Source organism: Xiphophorus hellerii, chromosome 22, assembly GCF_003331165.1.
Source record: "Xiphophorus hellerii strain 12219 chromosome 22, Xiphophorus_hellerii-4.1, whole genome shotgun sequence".
Classification (NCBI taxonomy): Eukaryota; Metazoa; Chordata; class Actinopteri; order Cyprinodontiformes; family Poeciliidae; genus Xiphophorus; species Xiphophorus hellerii.
In genome coordinates this window covers 8,388,317-8,408,455 of record NC_045693.1, presented here as the reverse complement: position 1 = coordinate 8,408,455, position 20,139 = coordinate 8,388,317, and the positions used below count along the sequence as shown (strand labels likewise).

General features: G+C 38.3%; 1 protein-coding gene across 2 annotated transcripts in view; it reads left to right on the top strand.

The window, feature by feature from the left end:
• Positions 1–20,139, top strand: part of LOC116712820 (phosphofurin acidic cluster sorting protein 2) — a 53,550-nt gene that overhangs the window by 18,045 nt on the left and 15,366 nt on the right. For both annotated transcript variants that reach the window (XM_032552659.1, XM_032552658.1), the window contains exons 2-10: positions 4,562–4,649; positions 10,827–10,916; positions 12,157–12,282; positions 14,337–14,499; positions 15,394–15,485; positions 15,967–16,047; positions 16,394–16,453; positions 18,436–18,587; positions 19,397–19,490. In XM_032552659.1, the coding sequence (XP_032408550.1) occupies positions 4,562–4,649; positions 10,827–10,916; positions 12,157–12,282; positions 14,337–14,499; positions 15,394–15,485; positions 15,967–16,047; positions 16,394–16,453; positions 18,436–18,587; positions 19,397–19,490 (946 nt within the window). The remainder of the gene's footprint in view (positions 1–4,561; positions 4,650–10,826; positions 10,917–12,156; positions 12,283–14,336; positions 14,500–15,393; positions 15,486–15,966; positions 16,048–16,393; positions 16,454–18,435; positions 18,588–19,396; positions 19,491–20,139) is intronic.

Here is a 20,139-nt window from a genome sequence, read left to right as displayed (position 1 = left end):
GGTTCACATGACTTATCCTAGACTCTGCAGAGACCAAATTTTTTCTGGATGGATTTTATGCTTAGTTTGGGGGTAAAGAAGGCCTTAAGAGGCAGGTGCATGTTAGCCATGTTATAATGACTGTTTTGTCTGCCGTAATATTTGGTTGGTTTGCATATTGCAAAATACTTTACACTTTGTAGTGAAACATGATGTTAATCTTCTTCTACTTTTAAAGGAGTCATAAGTCATCATTTTACCCACGATTGCTGCAGTTTTATCTAAAGTCAAATATTTAACTACGGCAGAGTGAGTGCCCTGCCTGATAAGTAGTTTTGTTTGTTCAGCCCAGATTATTGTTGGATGGTTGTAGCCACAGATAAGCTATCTCACATTACACATTAGTTTCAACAGTAGCTGTCTGCTTCACTTTGAGGAATAATGTATTATGATTATTTAATGATTCAACCAAGAGCACAGCAAGAAATTTCATCTGCTTCTCTAATGTATAGCTTTCTGTTGTGCTGATCCCTTTTTTTAAAGGACTCACTTGTAGCATTAAATTTCCTGCTGGTGCTCCTGTCTTCTTCAAGATGTCGTAGTTCCTTGCAAAACTACTTTAGTTGAGCATTTTATTAATTTGGATTTTTTTAAAGTTTGTTTTACCTGAAGAATCACCCTTGTTTTTGATTCTAATGGCCAATCAATCAACCAATCAACCAATGGTTACTGGCATCACATCTTATAACAGACACTACCAGGTAGGGCTGCAGCTAGCATTTAATTTAGTAATCAATTAATCTGATGATTATCACGTAAAAATTAGCGCAATCTACAGATTTAACTTCTGTATTTTTACATTCTACTTGTTAAAATGAGAAAATAAACATTTCATTGCCTAAAATGGAATAATAGCATTCTTTTAGTAAATCTGAACCAGGTGATGCTGAAAGTTGGGTACTTGAGAAGTTTTTTTCTCTATAGCCTTTTTACAGACAAAGGTGTTTTTATCTTAAATGTATGTATCTTTTTATTTTTGTAAAGTTTTGGCTTAATCTATTTTGATTTTTCAGTAAATGGCCTTTTTTGAGTCTTTATACTCCAGTTGGTGATTAACCGATTACTAAATTAGTTGACAATTACTTCAATAATTGATTAATAACAATTAATAATTTCAGCCTTCTACCAAGACAAAGTGCTTTTTATTAGTGGAAGAATTAAAAACATACACTGGAATAAAGACATATAAAATCAAAACAAATTAACATCGGTAGAAACATGGTATTAAAGATGTCGCTTTAATACTATGTGCTAAAAGCAGCTTTAATTCATCATTGATGGTCTGCAATTTCAAAAGGTAATGAATTCCACAGCTTTGGACCAGCGACGGCAAAGTAAAGGCTAAAAAAGGTCAACATTTAGTGAGTGACATGGAGAGAGTAATGGGCTTAGATGAAGCAGGGCTGCTCTGTTGCTGTTAGCGATGGCATATAGATTAAACATTTCAAGCTGTGAAGTGCTCAGACTCTGACTGGGCGCCAGTATGAAACTGTTCATTTTAAGATGACAGTAAAGTTCAGCCAGTCACTAGAAATGTCTGTCAGTCACATAAGATTATATTTTGTAAAAGATTTCCTTGCAGTATATGTTACTTTGAAGGAGACTTGATTGGAATTACAGTTGTCTTACCATCTTCATATGGTTCAATTTGAGTTCTCTAGTAAATCTTTCCTTTCATCATGCAAGAGTACTGTAGATCTGACTGAGTTTTAGGATTTTACATATGACATGTTTAGTCTGTTTAAAATTCTGGTTCATTTTCCCCACTTGATGTCGTTTTTTTCTGTAGATGTCTACATGGCAACCTCACTAGCATGAAGACCAAAACAATTGTACCAAGACCAGAGGAGTGGATCTCAAAATGAACTCTAGAGTGGTTTGTGTATAGCAATAATGCGACTCAATTCGAAGCAGCTGCAACGTAGATGTATGTTGCAAGCTTGAGTGAAATGCCTTCCTGTGCCCCGTTTACTTGTATGTGGTAGAATAAAGAAAGGCAGTGCATGTTTTTTGTGACATATAAGCCCATATGCGACTTGTAACACATCTTCTCAAAATCATTCTGCTTACTTATTCGATAACTTTGCCTGAAAGAGTATCCAGAAACTTTCTAGCGATTAAATTTGACTTCGGAAACATCGGGTCACTAAACTTTCTTGCCTGATTTGTGATGACAGGTTTTGGTTCATTTTCATTTCACTTTCTCTTTCTCTTTGGGAAAAAAAACCAAGCTGCCGGAACAAGTTACAAGTTAGCAAAATCATCAACTGATTTGGACGAAAGTAAACAAGCTATTGGTGTGAATAAATAAATAAAAAATACCCCAAAACATCAGGGTTCATCTTCAGATAACCATCTGCCCAGTCTCAATTCATCCTCCCGTAATATAATTAGGAAGTCCGGAAATTTGAACCTGGAAAAGTAATAAGTTTTTACATGAAAAATATGTAGGGAACCCCGTTTGTAGGAATGTGAAAGCTCTCTAAAATTAGAGGTTGTTTGGTTTATTTGTCGTAGTTAAAATAAAACCACATTAATACATGAAAGACATTAAATTCTACAGCTAGGAAGCGAAATGTTAGAGGAAATTCTTGTTTCTTCTATTTGCAGTTTTCCTTCCAGAGTGAAGACATGGCTGTCGGTTGTATTTTTCTCTCCACAGATTTAACCAGACGCTAATCAAATCTGTTGATCGACAGGGAACCAGGTTTCCTAGATATAACAATAAGCTGGATTTCTATCCATGAACAGTCAAGCAGAAGGGTTTACCAGGAAAAACAAAAAAGTGCCAGAGGTATTACCCCTAAAGGGGCTTATCAGCTGGGGCACAGAGAGAACACGTGTCACTTATCTTTGCATTGCACTGAGTGTTTGTAGATATCTAGAACTAGAGATGCCTGCATAAATGCCTTCTCTCTTGACTGTTGACATAGTTTTTGGTACAGAGCTGTGTTTTGACTGGTAGTGGCAGGGAAACCATCTTTTGTGCATCAGTACTAGCAATCTTTTCTAAACTTCATTAGGAATGCACAGAGTTTTTTGGTAGTTACTTTGGTAGCTACTTTAACCAAATATTTGTTGTATTTTTTAATAACACCTGGTCTGTCTGAAATTACTGTTTGGGTGTCAAAGCGAACTGGCGCAGAGTATAAGGACGTCCGGGCACCGGGCCAGAACAGATGGCAATGAGTTTCATTTACAACAAAACACAGTGGCAGACTGGAGTGGAGATACTTGTGTCTGGTAACAAAGGGATTTCTGGCATCTGATCTGACCCCTCCGTCAGCAGCACACTGTTTTAATTACATGTGAATTTGTGTCCTCAGAGACGACATGAAAGCTCACAGTGATGATGAGCTGGGAATGCTGAAATATCAGCGCTTCTTTCATAAATCCTGCCAAAGAAAGCCACGGCTGGCTAATGATCTGGTTACCAAACATCAATGATTCACCTGCTTTATTAACTGTTTGACTATTTAAGCCTCAAATATATCTGCAGTGCACAGTTATAAATGTGTAAAATATTTGTCATCCCCTTTATATGTCTTGCATTCCTAATGTGGCTTTACGTAAATAATCCAGCACCACCATTCTATGCATCTGATACTGTAGTATAAATAGTGAGCTAAATAGCTAAACCAGGCTGCATCAGATTTTTCTTTAGTTGCACTATTTGATCCAACTGGTGTACAGAGACACAACTTGAAAAATATTTTTTACTTTGGAGCATTATTTTTGTTTGAGGGGGCTATGACTGAAACACTGACACATTTATAACCGAATATACTTTTTTATTGTTCTCACAAAGAATTCTGCTAAAAATTATGATAAAAATCCATATCACCCATCTTGGGAGAAGACCATCAAGTTTCACCTATCGACTCATGTTGTAAGTAAATTATAAGTAATCAGACCAGCCCACTGCCAGAAACAGAGCCAGGCAGCGAGCAGGAGTCGTCTTTGATGTGCTTGTAGCAGCTAATCAATCATTTATCGGAACTTTCTGTCTGGTTTCAGTGACAACACATAAAATTGAAGCTTTTTTTATGCACTTGTGGACTCATAAATTAAACATTTTAATAATTCAACACCCTGTCAGCAATGTTTTCAATTTGGGAGCATAGTAATTTTGGTATATATCCAAAAGTATTCTTTATTACAAGTCAGGAATTAAGATCATTGTTTTTTTGTTTTTTTGCAGTATGTTTTTCAAGGCAATAAAAGCTATTGATGTTAAAAACTGACAAAACTTCTATTTTTTCATAAGCAGCAGATGTCTATGCACATTAGGCTCTGTTTCTTATTTTAATGTGTTGTTGCAAACCAACAATATAAATTGTTAAATTATGTTTTCTACCTCATTTTAAACAAAATTCTGATGTATAGTATCCAACAAAAAAGACTTCTTTGTATAATCTGTGGTCTCGGTTCTTAGTGCAGACTCCTGCTACTGATTTTTTTTCCTGTAATGATGGTGCTACTTTTTCTAAGTGCTTTTCTTGCTGTTTGTTGTTTCCCTCAGGCTGTGCAGTTTGACACTGAAGAAGCTGGTCGTCCTCAAAGAACTGGATAAGGAGCTGAACTCGCTTTCGATAGCCGTCAAAATCCAGGTTGGTAACTTAACCTTCTATGTGTGATGAGAAAAGATTCATTGTCAAGACCCTTAAAAATGGCGTATCTCGGCCTGAACCCAGTGCTTCACTTTGTGTCTGCTTCCTGCTCTATATTGTTGGCCTGGTTGATAAGACATCCACCTAATCCTGCTGCAGGATAAAACCCTCTTTAGCTGCGCCGAAAGCCCCAGTGCCTTACATCCACTCAGGTGGCAGTCCGGCTTACCGCTCTAAGCAGGAGCATTAGCACCTTTAAGACGGATTGTGCATCTTGCATTGATTGCTTGTGCATACATGTGCTTGCAACATTTATCTTGAAAACTTTGTCATCTTTGCTTTGAATTATTATTTAATAATTCCACATAAAATCAACCACAATGGATCCAACATTATGTCTCACTCTTTTCAGACATTCTGGTTTTTAGACAGGGATTTTAATTTTATGTAATTTATTGTGGAAATAAAGGCTGCTATCTCAAGCTTAAAGATCCAGCATAGAATTCTGTTTGGAGAGAAAAAATATGGTATAAAGCATGACATAAATCGCTCCTGACAGACAGAAGCCCCATGTCAACTGTGCAGCAGCTCAGGCTGTCATGAAAACAGTGGGAAACACACACTGCCTATTGTACATTCACATGGGAAATAAGCCCAGCAGTTAATATTGAACTCTTTGTTTAATGTTGTTCAGCATTCCATCAATTTCTAAATTCACACGTGCGTTCATACATCCCTTGAAGCATCATTCAATATATCTATCTGCCCAGGCATGCCTCCGTCCATCCACACATGCATCTCTTAACATGTCTGAATGCATTTATTCATACATCCATTCATCTGGTGATGGATTCGTGCATTCATTTGGGATCAATTTGTGCAGAGTTGATGAGTTATCTTAGTTTTCATACCAAAATTATAACATTATTTTCAAATCCTTCACCTGCTTAGATTTAAACTGAAAATAATCCTCAGTTTATCTTCTTGTCAATAAGACTATGGTGGTTAAAATATTCTACTTGTGACTAGGCCTGTCACTAAGCAATTAATTAATTAATTTCATAAATGAAAAGAAACTCAATAATTGTCATTTGCTTGATTTATCGGTTTTTTTCTCTTTTCTCTCTCTTTTTACCAAAAACTGAGTGATAAAAGTTTTCAGTCTGGTGCTTTGGTCTCATCTAGCCCTTTTTTTTCTTTTAAAGATAATTTTGTTTACAGAGACTTCATAATTCATTTCATTTGTTGTTTCTTTTGTTTCCTTTATTTATTTGGGATATTTAAAATGTCTTCCAGTTCCAGTGTTTAAATGTTCATTACAATTTAAAGGCTATTGATTCTTGAGAATGTGTTCTTGCATTTTTGTACCATTATTACTATTATATTACTTGAAAATTGCCTCAAAACTACAATATTATAGTTTATCGCAATAAGTTCTGGGAGAATTTATCGTCTAGCAAAATTTTCTATTGTGACAGGCCTACTTGTGTCACAAAGTCACTTGTTACCCAGAATGGTGTGATGCTCTATCAGGTCATATGCCAGACTAATCTGCAGTTGTACTGTGTTGGATTGCTGCCTATAGTCAGTAGTCTGACTGCACAGCTTAAAGCAACACAGGTAGCAGCAAGCATAGCGGCAGTTAAAGAAACAGTCAGTTTTCAGTTGTTTTAGTCATCAGCTGTTCCAATATAATGACTATGAAAGGTAAGGAGGATTAGGTGGGAGTTAACAGGAGCTTGTCTTTTGCTCTGTCCTTTAAATTAGATCACTTAATCTGCATCTGTGTTTTTTGTGCACGATTGGAAATATTTGCCCTTACAGATTTCTTCTGTTCATATCAGATTTATTTTGGATCCAGATAAAAATCCTGTATAGATCCTGTGCTAAGACTAGAAAATTGATGCTTACAGATGCTCTCCATACATTCTGATTGAGTTTCAGCTGTTTTTTTAATGAAGAATAAGTGGAGCAACCTGTGGCTCAGTTTACAGGGCAGATGCACAATACTAGGAAACTATAGACCTCAACACAGCTGTCCTGGGCTCCACTCCCGATCCCAGGCCATTTCTTTGCTCCCTTTCCTGTTGCCTGAATGTGAAATAAATGTCACTTGTGCCACAAACTCTTACAAAAAAAAATCAGACAAAAATGTCAGTGTTACAATCTTAGATGTTCAAACTAAGTACAGACTTGCTCAAAGATTCTCCCCTCAAAAGACTTTCAGCTGTACTTGTAACAAAAAGTGATTCCATAATGTGCCGACACAGCAGGGCCGAGAATACAAATGCTTGGCATACTTTTCAGAGTTTTATTTGTAAAAAAAAAGAAGAATTGGAATCCGATGTAAGAGTTCTTTTCTCCAGCGCTGCCAGTGCATGCTCAATGTGAGTTATTGCTGCAGAATTATAAAAACGATGCAACCGGGTTGTTTCCCTTGATGGAAAACCTTTTACCACTTGGCATAGTCAAATGAATTTTATTGTATCGTTTTATAACTTTTTGAAACTGAAATGTATGCAATTGAATTGAACATAAAAAACTGAATTGAACTTTGACTTCACAATTACACATCGCACTTTGTTGGTACTGCGATGCACTAGCGACCTGTCCAAGGTGTCCCCGCCTCTCCCCCGAAATGTCTCGCTTGAGATGGGCACCAGCACCCTTCCAGATCCCACTATGGAAAAGGGCGTAAGAATGGATGGATGAACTGATGGATTTTGTTGGAATATATCATAAAATACCAATGAAATTCATTGAAGTTTGCAGTTGTGATATATGAATACTTTTGCAACCCGCTGTCTATGTAACAAGCAACCAAATTAACAGAATTTTATAGTCATTTGCATTAATTTGGTTTATAGGCCAACAAAATTGTTTTTATCTTGTATATAATTAATGAACTTTGACCTCTTCATTATGAAAACTAAAAGGTTACTCTGCAAAGCTGCATAATTCTATTTAAAGAGAAACCATAGCATCCTCCTGCTGCCGCTGTCCTGAAGGTAAAGACGGCCAACCAAGTGTGGCCGTATCCATGAGCTACGCTATCTCCGGAGCGTGAAATCTCCCCATTTCTGCTGAGCTGCCCCGAGGATAGCTGAGTAAAGCTCTGCCTGTCGCAGTTCTGGAATTGGAGCATTAAATGCATTTTCCAGCAGGTTTGGTGAGGAGGAAAAAACAGACGACGGGGAGCTGAAGGAACAAGTTGGGAATATGCCTGGAATCGCACGGCTTTGTTTTTACAGTGAATAACAAAATTTTTTGTTTTACGTCATTGCTTGTCTGTTGAACACAGTTGATGGTTATCTCTTTTATCTGCGTGGGACTCATCAAGTTAAGTGACATGCAAGTTCAGACTCAGCCCTTGTAATGACTCAACCCCATATAGAAACCCTTTCTATATGGCTATTGATATAGATAGTCTCCAGGCCTCCGCAGTTGTAATGAGGATGTATTCTTGTTTTTTCTGGGCATAGTTGTTGTATCAGATTTGATTCTTATCACTTCAAGAATGTTAAACATGTTAAAAGCAGCCCAATGCATTCGTATTCACCAAATTTTACAATGAATTCTGACACAAATGGTGCACAGTTCCCATTTCATTGCAAGTTGCTGTCAGAAAAGCTTTGGTGTGCAGCATGCTGAGATATGATCCAATTATATTTGTGTGCGTCTTCATCAGTGTGTGTTGGGTGGAAGCAGAAGCCTCCAAACTCCTGTAAAACCTCTGTAATATAATTCCCCACCGAGCACTTTGAGTGACCTGAACACACTTCCTGTCATTGCTGCAAACAAGAGATTCAGTTCAGAGTTTTTAATGTGCTTAAAAAGATAACCATAGGAGGAAATGTGACATTGAACTCATTTTTCCATGAGCTGGTAGTTGCTTGGAGGCTTTGCTAACTGAGCCCGGCACCCCTCCATCCTCATGTGGCCCCTGAGAGATTGTTGTAGGAGCTGTAGTTGAGGGTAAAAGGGGGCTTGAGGACATTGAGTGCAAGCTTTCCTTGCCAAGGTTGTGCCATTTCAGTGTGCCTAGGTTTTTTTTTGCCTTGATTCATTATACTAGTCAATGGGCATGCGAAAGAACTGCATACAAGGCCTCTTTGTGGAGCTGATGTTGACAAGATCAGACTCAGATTTATCCTAGTTTTTCTTGTTATACCAACACAAGAACCACAGCTACTGTCAAAGGCCTATTACTCTCTTTTTGTGATACTCTGAAGCATATTGAGCGAGCATGTTTTATTTCAGAAAGCTCACAACTTATTGTGAGCTTTCAGAAGCTAAGGCTGCATGTTGGAAGCTAAAGCTGTTGTCCAAGGAAACAAAACAGCAGCAGAAGCTAAAATTGATGTAAAGGTTTTTTGTTGTGTAAAGGACTCACAATGCTTCCATCTCCACAAAAATGTATTTAAAAAGTTGCTTCTGGCCAATCTTTGCTGTTTTAGCAATGAAACAACATTTTAATACTTTACCTTAGCGTTTTCATACTGCAATAGAAAACTATCCATCCTTCAATTATCTTGCACATGTATTCCTACTGGGGTCAGAAGGGGTCGCAGGTCAACACAGAGACAAACAGGACAAACAACTGTGCACGCAGACACCCACACTTAAGGAGAATTTTGAGGGATCAGTTAACCTGACAGTCATGTTTTTGGACTTTCAGAGTACCTGGAGAGAACCCACGAATGCACAGGGAGAACATGCAAACTCCATGCAGAAAGACCTCAGGCAGGCAACAGAAAATGAGTGTTACTGAATACTGTATATTGCTGGCATTGAGAGCCTGAATCAATCGGACCTAAATAGTTATCTAACATTTACTGTGGTTCAAGTAGTTCTTTGATACAGCGTACCACTGGTATTCAGAGGTTAGTAACTACAGCCACCTGCAAATACCTGAAATATACAAATACTTCAGACCCCCTTTAAAAAGAGAGACAAAGTAACAGTAGCATAGCACAAAAGCAAACTGGTTACACTGTCTGAAATATCGAGTGAGTTGATCAACAGTACCGGCTATGATTTAGAAACTCTGGTAACTCTGTGCCTAATTCCTTACCTACTTCAACATTACATCATTATTCAGGAATTTATTCTTGAGGAAGTCTTAAGTTAATTGGAATGTGTACTAGATACTTAAGCTGCGCTTGGAAGATTTGTGAACTTTTTATTTATTGCCGTTGCCAGAAGTGTTGCACAACAAAAGTCTGCTTACAAGCTTGGCCTAAACTTGTTACCCTAACCTGATGAGTTGGTGGTAGCTTCATGCTTTCCTGTTTTTAGGATTACAACCAGCAGAACAAGAAAACTGATTGTGAAGTTAATCTGAAATCTGTAATTCAAAAGTAACTTCATGGATTAAATCCATGGCATGCAAGAGAAGCATGTTAAAGCCTGCCAGAGGTCGTACGGGGACATGCTGAGTGCTGTTTGGCTTCCGCTAGGAAGAGACTGCCACGACCGGTTGTATTTAAATCCTCAGGCGGCCATCTCCCAGAATTAGCTCAGGTGATGAGTTTGTCTTAAGCAGAATGGCAAGCATTAGATAAGAAAGCTTAATGTGATTTCAAGTAGCAGCTTGAATCAGTGGCTGTGCTTCTCCAACAGAGAATATTGGCTGCAGTAGTTAACATTACAGCATCAGACCAGGGTAAAGATTTGGCTGATGCGTATTTAGAGCTCTCAAAACAAAATATTTCTCTTATTCTGCAAAAAAACAAACTGTTCTCTAGGGAGAAGTGATGAAGTTGAGGACTGTTTGTTCAAGGTTACGGGTTGGTGCGACTTTGCATGGAGGTGTGAATGTGGAGCAGGCCTGTTCTAAAGAAAATAAAAAGCAGAAAAAAATTAAACTTCCAGACTTGCTCACTGTTATCTGAGAGAATAAGCTTTTTTTTTATTTTTTTCAAAAAAAAAGCTTTTTTAAAATATGTATAAATTAATTCTGTTTAGGCTTACTTACTTTTCAGCAATACCTGTTGGCAAATTTCACATTGATGTATTTAAGTCAGATTTATTTTTGACCTTTTTTCCCCAGATTCCACATCATTTGCTCTACTGGTAGAAATGCATTGACGAAAAAGACGGCCCTCTGTCAGAACCTAAAGTTTATCTTTATAATTATTCATCAAATTTTAACATTTACTTTTCATTGCCTCACAGGGCTCGAAGCGTCTTCTGAGATCAAACGAGTACGTCCTCCCTCCCAGCGGACTGATGGAGACCGACCTGGAGCTCACCTTCTCACTACAGGCAAGCCGTCTCACATTCCACTGCAAACTCTCACACAGATGTCACTGCATCTTAAAAGTGCTGCTGAAACATTTCAAAATCTGTAAAGTTAGTAACCCTAACTTTACAGATTTTGACCTTTAAAAAATATGCAGGTCATAAATGAACTCAACTCTTTAGTATACAGGCATTTCTACAAAGTTAAATAGTGGTACAAGGATAACAGAATTGGTATCAGCAGCTGGTATATTGGCTAGCATGTTGCTATTTGTATTTCTAAAATACATATGCTTTCTCATCATCATAATTGTGGTCCCACCCTCAGCTTCTGGTACTGAATTGAATAAACGACTTACTTTTGAGTTGTTCGGGGCTGCCTACCTAGGTTTGGAGGCCCTTTTTCAACAGTCGTTATATGTTGAAAAAGTTTAGGAAATTCAAAAAAGAAAAATCTTTTTGAAAAATTATGTTTTAATTAGGAACAATAATCATATGTTTGTTGATTAGTTGTTGACGTCTGAGTCTTTGATTATAGAAAGTTTCAGCAGAGGAATGTTTGAAAGGAACAGTCTGACTCACAGGAAAACTTCAGCTTGTAAAAGTTGAAGCGATAAGTTCAGCCAACTTTTAAAACCAGCAACTACAGATGATTATTATGAGAACGTTGTGCAGCTAAAAGGTGAGAAAGTTATTCGAAGAATTTAGTTATGGTTTCAAAAAGGTACAGCTCTACATATAAAAAACTACCTTCTGACTACTGATATATGTGGTACAACAGTGAGGGATTAAATTCTGAAATAGTACAGACACCTTGATTGACTCCAGTGGAAGAATCTTTCATGATTCCTTTCCAGGATGTCCACTAGTGTGAGCAAATATTGCAGTAAAAGCAAAAGAAATCCTTGTGCAAACGGACTTTTTTTCTTTTTTATATCACCTGAATAATAGAATTATGTACATGTGGACTTGCCTTAAAAAATTGTTGCACATTAGTGCAATATAATCCTTCGGGTTATAGAAATGGTCTAAACATAGCATCAGAAAACATTTTTTTTTGATTTGACAGATTAATTAATTTGACTGATTATAATTTAGAATATTTACAATTGAATACTTGGATAAGTGTTTTAATCTTCAAAAAATACATACAAATTTAACCATAAACAGCTTCACCCTTTTTTTCTTGTTTTACTTTGTAGGACTATATAAACAGATGAAATGTACTACAGTGAGTGATGTGTTTTCCTCCGATTCATTACAGTACCCACACTTTCTAAAGAGGGACGCCAACAGACTGCAAATCATGCTGCAGAGACGGAAGCGTTACAAAAATCGAACCATCCTGGGCTACAAAACGTTGGCTGTGGGAGTCATCAATATGGCTGAGGTAACATCCCCTCATCTGGGGGTGGAGTGCTTTCACCCGCTTCATTTCATGTGTCATTCTCAGTCGCTTTGCTTGAGAAGCGCTCTATTTTGCTCTGAGCTTGTGAATGTGTTCTACCTTGCTCTGCTTGCCAGAGAGAATGGGCTCCTGTGATTCATTTTCATCAGACAGAGCTGTGTGAAATGATCGACCATCTGGTGGTTGCTTCATATATGCTATTCTAGCCCCCAAAAAAACAACAAACAAAAAAACTGCTTTCATTGTCGATTGGCTGTTGAAATAAATACAAGCTAGTTTATTTGTTTGAAAAAGAGTTAGATAATTTACTATTGAGCCATTTTACTTCTTTAGGGTTAGTCCAAACCTCAGCTGAAGACACAGTGGGGAAATTAGGACAGAATAAGGATATCTGACCACAAACACTCATCTGAAACATCATGCTCGTATGTTTTATGGATTGTTGGCTTGAAATTAGCCCTGACAGAACAGATACCAATGTTGTTGTTTTTTTAATTCTCTTGCAAAAGTATTCATACCTCTTTGTTTTTATGGTTTGTCCTCCTACAACCCTAATTAGGATTTGATGTGATATACTAACACATAGCAGTGCATAATTGTAGATAATAAAAAAAAAGAATTTCAAAAATGTCCCTGTCCCCTCTACTTTGATACCCCTAAATAAATGTAATGTAACAAACCGCCTTTATGAGTTGCATCTATTGATATATGTATATTACTGGATATATACTGGAGATGGCGCCTATTGGCCACTTAGCTAGTGCAGTCTCCATTACTATGTATTGAGTCATGTCCATAAAACCATACTGTTCCAATGCAGAACAATGTTTTAAAACAAAATATATATTCGACCCAGATATAAATCGATAAATAGTTTGGTTTCTGTCAGTTTTGTCTAGAGGGAACTAAACAAGTTTTTCTTTTATTTTGGACAATAATTAAATTTGACATAATTACCTCTGTCTAAGCCATAGCTTAAAATTGAACAAACTGCAGCTCCAATATTTTATTCAATATTTGATCCTATTTGATGATTGTTAGGAATATAGCCATGCTAGTCCAGTTTTTGTTGTTTGTCCCCCACAATGAAGGGAAAATAACATAGAAAACCAACTACAAACCACTCATGTATAGAAATGGCACATAAATATAGTGACATGATGTCCAACCCAAATAGTTTAAGAGGCATGCATACCTTTGCATGGTACAGGTGTTATCAATCATTTTCTAATCACTATCTGTCCTCAGCCAGAGATGTTTTCCTGCTGTGGCCTTCAGGGCAGAAACTGATTGTCATCTGAAAACAAGACTAATGCATTATTGTGTTTTAAATTCCCACTCAGCTGCTCTGCTCTTTCTGCTGGGAAATAACCCACAGACCTTTTATGAATGAAGCCAAATTGACCATTATTGGACCCTGTAGGGTAATTGCATTGTCATCCGGCTGCAGAGCAGAACCCTCTTGTGCCTCGTGTTCTGAAACCGTCGAAGCATTGTGTGGGAGGAAGTGGCTTCCTGGGCTATGTTCGGAGAGTTCAAGTGGACTCCTGCTGGTGGTTGAGCGAAATGAGCCTGCTCCCTGTTCAGCCATTCATCAGCTGAAATATTACAAGCAGCCCCCAGACAGAGCTTAGACGGAAAGCTCATCCTCTCTCATCTAATTCAAAACCGTTTATTTAAAACTTGCGCTGCTGGGTTGGATGGCAATGCAGATTGGATTGGGTCACTTAGGCAAAGCAGATATTTTTTTTTATGAAGACTTATTTACAGATAGCTTAGCTGTCAGTGGTTTAAGAGAACCTGCTTTAATCTCTTCACCAGCAATGGATGTGTGAAGATATGTTTTATTTTTTGACTGTTTAATCACTGCTTTAGAAAAACAGAACAGAGCGATGGGACCAGATATGATCGCAGACGGTGTTTAGCTTGCAGATAAATTAAAACGTTCAAACCCAAAGAATCTCTTTCTGGGTGAGACATATCATTAACTAAACGGATGGATTTTAAATTTGATCTAAATGCTGCACTGTGTCCAGGTGATGCAACACCCAACAGACGGGGGACAGATTCTGGGTCTCCATAGCAACGTGAAGGAGGCCCCGGTGCGTGTGGCAGAGATCAGCGTGTACTCTCTGTCCAGCCAGCCCATTGACCACGAGGATGGCAGCGGGCAGGCTTGCCGCAAGACCAAAACCTCAGGTGGGTGAGCGCCATCTCCCGCCTCCCTCTGTGGGTCTGTTAGAAAGGTCTGAGTCCAAATCCAAATGTGTTTCAGTCCTTCAACCCCAGAGCCAGCACCTCCCCACTGTGGCCTCTCTCTTCCCTCCTTCCACCTGGCTCAAGTTTCCCTACTGAGAACAGAATAAACTCCATTAATCCAGGCCTGTCCCACAGCCAGAGATATGTTATTCTCTTCAACTGCGGCTGCAATGTCAATGTGAGACCTGAACAGATGGAGGGACTATTACCTTTCACCGCTCTATTTCTGGACGGTGATGGTCCAGTCCGAACTCCGTGGCATTATTCTGCCGTTCTGATCCGACCGACACTGTTCTGGATGTTATTAAGGAAGCTGCTCAAACATAACACATGAGCTCATGCGGCAAGCATGAAACGAGTGTCACTCTGAGGGAAGGGAGGGAAGAAAAGATGTTTATCTTTCTCCGTTCATTGATCCTTAATAGCATCCATCCTACCTTGGAGCATGGAGCAGGATGTTTCACAGGCAAAAGGAAGAACATAGAAGCTGTTCCAAATGAATAAACAGTAGATTTTTAAACTGAAAATATTTGTTGTCTTTAAAGAAAATTAAATTGGGAAAAGCTTTTCCACCAAATCTTTAAAAAATGTCCAGTAGAATCAACATCTCGCCACATTTGCCTTATTAAATGCTTGAAAATCAAGATAGAAATTCAAGATTATTGTTGTTGCATAAAAATGCTGTATTCTCTTTTAAGAAGAACTTTTGCAAAAACAACAAAAAAGGAAAATATTTTTTCTATCCATCATAAAGAGACTATGATGGATAGAAAAAATATTTTCCTTAGCCGATATCTCTGTATTTTGACATCTGTTTTCATTTGTTGACCTCAGACCGCTCCCCTGACATGGATAATTATTCAGAGGACGATGATGACAGCTACTCGTCGGAGCAGGAGGCCAGTGATGACGCAGTTAATGCCCAGGTTGGTGCCAGAACAATCATTTTGTGACTGTGCTGCAGCTCTCTGTTAAATCTGGTATACATTCATGTTTCACATTATTTTTCAGCTGTTTGCCGAACATATCACTGTAGCTTCCACAAACTGCAGTGTATTTATTTGGACTTTATATGATAGACCAACACAAAGTTCATAATTGTGAAGTGGAAGGAAACGAATAAATGATTATAAAGATTGTTTTGGAAATAAAAGTCTGAAAAGTGGGATGTACATTTGTGTTCAGCTGTCTTTACTCCACAATCCCAAAATAAAACCCATTGTAGCTAATCACCTTCAGTATACTGCCCATGTAGATTATTTAATCTCAATATAAATGTAGCTATTCTGTGTTTATAGCTGGGTTAGGCCATAAAATGGAGCTGTGTTGAATTCATCATCTGAAAATGGAAAGAACATGGCATAACTGAATAGCCTCCTGTCTCATTTGCATTTGTTTTAATGTCAGGATATTTATGATGAAGATGACGAAGTCCGGAAGCCCAAGAAACCCCGCAGGAAAATGATCAGAACCACCTCCATGACCAGGGTGAGTGGCTCGCTCTCCTGTCACAAAGAGCTTAATGTTCGCCAATCATTGACCATAAGAATAGCATAAAACGTGTAGCGTACTGTTCCACAAGCTTTTAGGAGAAGTAGCACAGCTTGTTCCATTTGTCCAAGCCATTAGCAGGATGTGGATGAGCATGTAAATGACCAATGTGGGCTCGCTGAACTGACTATAATGGTCTTTGCATGAAATAAGTAATCCAGTAGTTGGTAACGAGGATAATTTATAAATCCAAGCCTCGCTGAGATGGTTGTTAAATGTGAGATTTATTTCAGCAGTTTCCTTTGCTCACATTTACATCTTTTTTTTTGGTCTTCTCTTACAGCAACCTAACTTTAAGCAGAAATTTGTTGCTCTGCTGAAGAGGTTCAAGGTTACTGACGAGGTAAGCTACAGCTGCTTTATTTTTTTTGTTGTTGCCCAAACAAACATCTTTTTAGCACCAAAGGAAAGGTTTGCTGGGTTGTTTCTGTGTTCTCAGCCAGACTGTTATGTGGTCTCAAGTTAGTCAGCTGTGATGCTTGTAGTTATTATATTGCCATTGAGGCAGCAGAAAATAATCCCAGCATTGACTGCCTGAATAGTCTTTTACTGCAGAGCAGTGAAAGGTAGAAGAAAAACAAGGTTACAGGCATTGTTAAAGCTAATTGATGTCTGATTCATACATTCCCCATAGATGTGATTCATACAGAAATAATTTACAGCTTGATTAACTCATTACTTCTTATAATGAACAGATGACTAATCTACTTTTTAGAATATATTTTCTGTGGATTCTGTTTAAGACATTGTATAAAAGGTTAAAAGTGAGACATTTAGCTCTTTTTTTGGGAGTAAGATTCAGACGTTCGCTCGTATCTAAACTATATTAAGCTAGTAGAATGAGCATAGCCAGGTTGTAAAATGTAAAATCTATAGGAAGAAAGTCAAAGACTGTTAAATTATATTCCTCTTTTAACAGCTTTCCCGTTTTCAGTTTGCCACAAGCTATGTAGGGGAAACAGCCTACATGGTCAGATTGGACTTGGACTGTTTATTAAATATTTTTTTACCTATGCAAAACACTTTATTAGAAAGAAAGCTAACACTGCACACTGTGAGACACTGTTGTGACAGCATCATGCTGTGGGATGTAGTTCTGCTGGAAGGACAGGGAAGCTAGATGGGGTTAAATACGAGGCAGAAGCTGTTAGAGGCTGCAAAACATACAAAATAAAACAAGCGGTGCACCATTTGCAGTTTTCTGGTCGATCTGATTCTGATTTTGGCTGATGCTGATTTTTGTTGTTTGAAAAGTTGCTAAGTTGGCAACAGCGAGGTGACTATTGTTAACCGTGTATGTGCAGACCTGACCTGGTGGGTGGGTGAGTCAGTCAGCTCTCTCTCATGGCAAAGAAAAAGGGGACATTGGCTGATTTTCTGACCTTCACATAAGATGAGTGAATAAGATCGGTTTCACATGTCAGCCGATATCCTAAAATTAAGGAAACCCAGGCCGATTTATTGGTGCACCCCTAAAAATAACTGTGATAAAGATTTGTGCTGCAGTACAACAACTCTAAACATACAGCCAGACCTATAATGGAATGACTTGGAGCAAAGCATCGTGACGTAAAATCATCCAGACCTAAAGGCGGTCGAGGATATGTGAAAAGACTTTAATTGGGCCCTTGAGACACTCCATCTAATATGTCAGAGCTTGAGCTGTTAGGCGAAAAAGACGAATGAACAGAAAAATTCCTTGCCTAGAAGAGCTCTATTTAGTGTTGACTCGGGAGGGCTAAATACAAATACACTTCACATTTAAGTCTGTAGTTCTAACAAGATTATAGGTGAAAAATATCAAGGGACATTCTAACTTTTGGGAGGTGCTGTATGTCTAATAATGTTCACTCATACCAACCTCAGTGCTGTATTTTTCTGGATGGTTCTGAAAGCTCCAGGTAGTCCAGTGATCTTTTATCACGTTCACTGTCACTAATCTCTTCCTTGTGCCTGGGTAATGTGCAAGGCTTCAGCTCTAAAAATACCCAGGCAGAAGGAGGCGGGGGGACAGACTGTTTATCTGCTTCCCGCCAGCTTCTGCTCTTATGGAGTGGCATTAATCACCTGATTAGTCCACAAGCCTGCCTGTGTGCACTTCCTATGATATAAATCCCCACTGTGCAGCACCTCAGCACTCACCTACCTTTTAACTATAATTAAAAAAAAAAAAAAAAAAATCTAAGGTATGAATTTATTGGCCTTCCTTGGTCCAGAAGTCTAAACCAACATTAGATTTTTACACTTTCTGAAGCCATGGCTATGAAGACAAATATGTGTCTGTAGTGTACTAAAGGTGGGGGGGTGTTTGTGTGTGTGTGGTAGGTGCTAGACTCTGACCCAGTAGACCAGACCCAGGAGGTTGAGGAGGATCTGGATTTGCTCTACGACAGTCTGGAGGTGTACAACCAGAGCGACAGCGGGCCAGAGATGGAGGACAATGAGAGTGTACTGAGCACTCCAAAGCCTAAACTCAAGTATGTTTTTCTTAAAGCCCAACTTATAAAAATTTTACCATGATGGATATTAAATAGAGAAGACACCAGTACAGAACATTGGGGAACACCAGAATTAAGAGCAGCTGAATGGACTTGATAGATTCTGGCTGTATGAAGTCAAAGCAGCCTTGGACGTTATATAGGTTTTATGTCTGTTCTGTGTTTTCCTTGTTGTAGCATGAAATTAAAACCAAAGCAACTTAACCAAAGTCTAATTTTTTAGTTTGTTCAATTCTTATGACAAAAAAATTCTTCTATCCATCCATGTGGGTTTTATATTCATCCATCCATTTATATAATAGGCTGCTTTTTTCTGAGCCCCTGCACTGGAAAGGGTGTTTGATTTTTTTTTAAGTCTTCTTATTTACGGGTTTAATTTTATTGGTTTGGTGTCACAAAAATATAATTTGCATTAATTCATTAGAAAATGTACATACTGCACCATAAATCACATGTACTGTCAAACCCCTGGTATTATTACAGGCTTCTTTATTTCTCAGTGAAACTATTCAAAAGTCAGTTTATGTTTGTATTTATCTTCAATTTCTCCCACATGACGCAGATGTTGCTGTCTTCTGCTGTTTGTTAATCTGTTCTGGGAATATTTACATGTAATGCTTAATATTTAAAAGTGTTTCATTTTATCAGAAGATTTCCCCATATTGTAACAAGATAAGATTCTTCTACAGGTTTGCTTACTTTGTTAAACCGAGGCTGAGCGGAATACAGTAGTTTGTGTCCCTTAGTTTTAAATTCCTAATATTTAAAATATCATCTCCTTTTTTTAGGCCGTTCTTTGAAGGAATGTCTCACTCCAGCTCCCAGACGGAGATCGGAAGCATACACAGCCAAAAAAGTCAGCAGAGAGAATTATCCTGTCCTGTAAGTTAATCATTAATCACCATGTATGAACAAACTGTCTTCTAGGCTCATTGTTTATCATTAGGGCTCAGTTTCATTTGTTTTATAGGTTCCTATGTAAAAAAAAAAAAGCTATTGTTTAAATGTCTGTAAGCGCTCGGCTCATTGAGGTCGAGGGAATCAGAGCTTGAGTGCAATGCAGCCACTAGTAGGACAGGATGAAGACTTAAGTCCTTGCCCTGTCCACCCCTGCAGGCTCTCAGTATTTATAGGGAGTGTCACCAGATGACCTTTTCAGCACCATCAACATACGCGCTTAGACACAACTATGCTCCAGAAGGAAGATTGGATGGAGCGCCCCTGAACTCCTACTCCCAGATTTATGGCCTATTAGAACAACACAGGCAGGACAGGAGAGGCATGTTGAATCCAACGATGTGAGGGAGGGGGCCGTTTATAAATATCTGGGAGACCATTTGAGCTTGTAATAAAATAGCCCAAAGCATCACAGGCTGCTGTAGCCCTATTTTTTGTTGTGTTCCAGTGGAACTTCATAAACATGTCTCGCAGCCAGAAAGGAAAATTGTTTGATCTCAGACTGAAATGAATTAACCCAGATGTTACAAGACGCACAGGAATATTTTTAATGGCTTAACTCTGAGCACGCAAA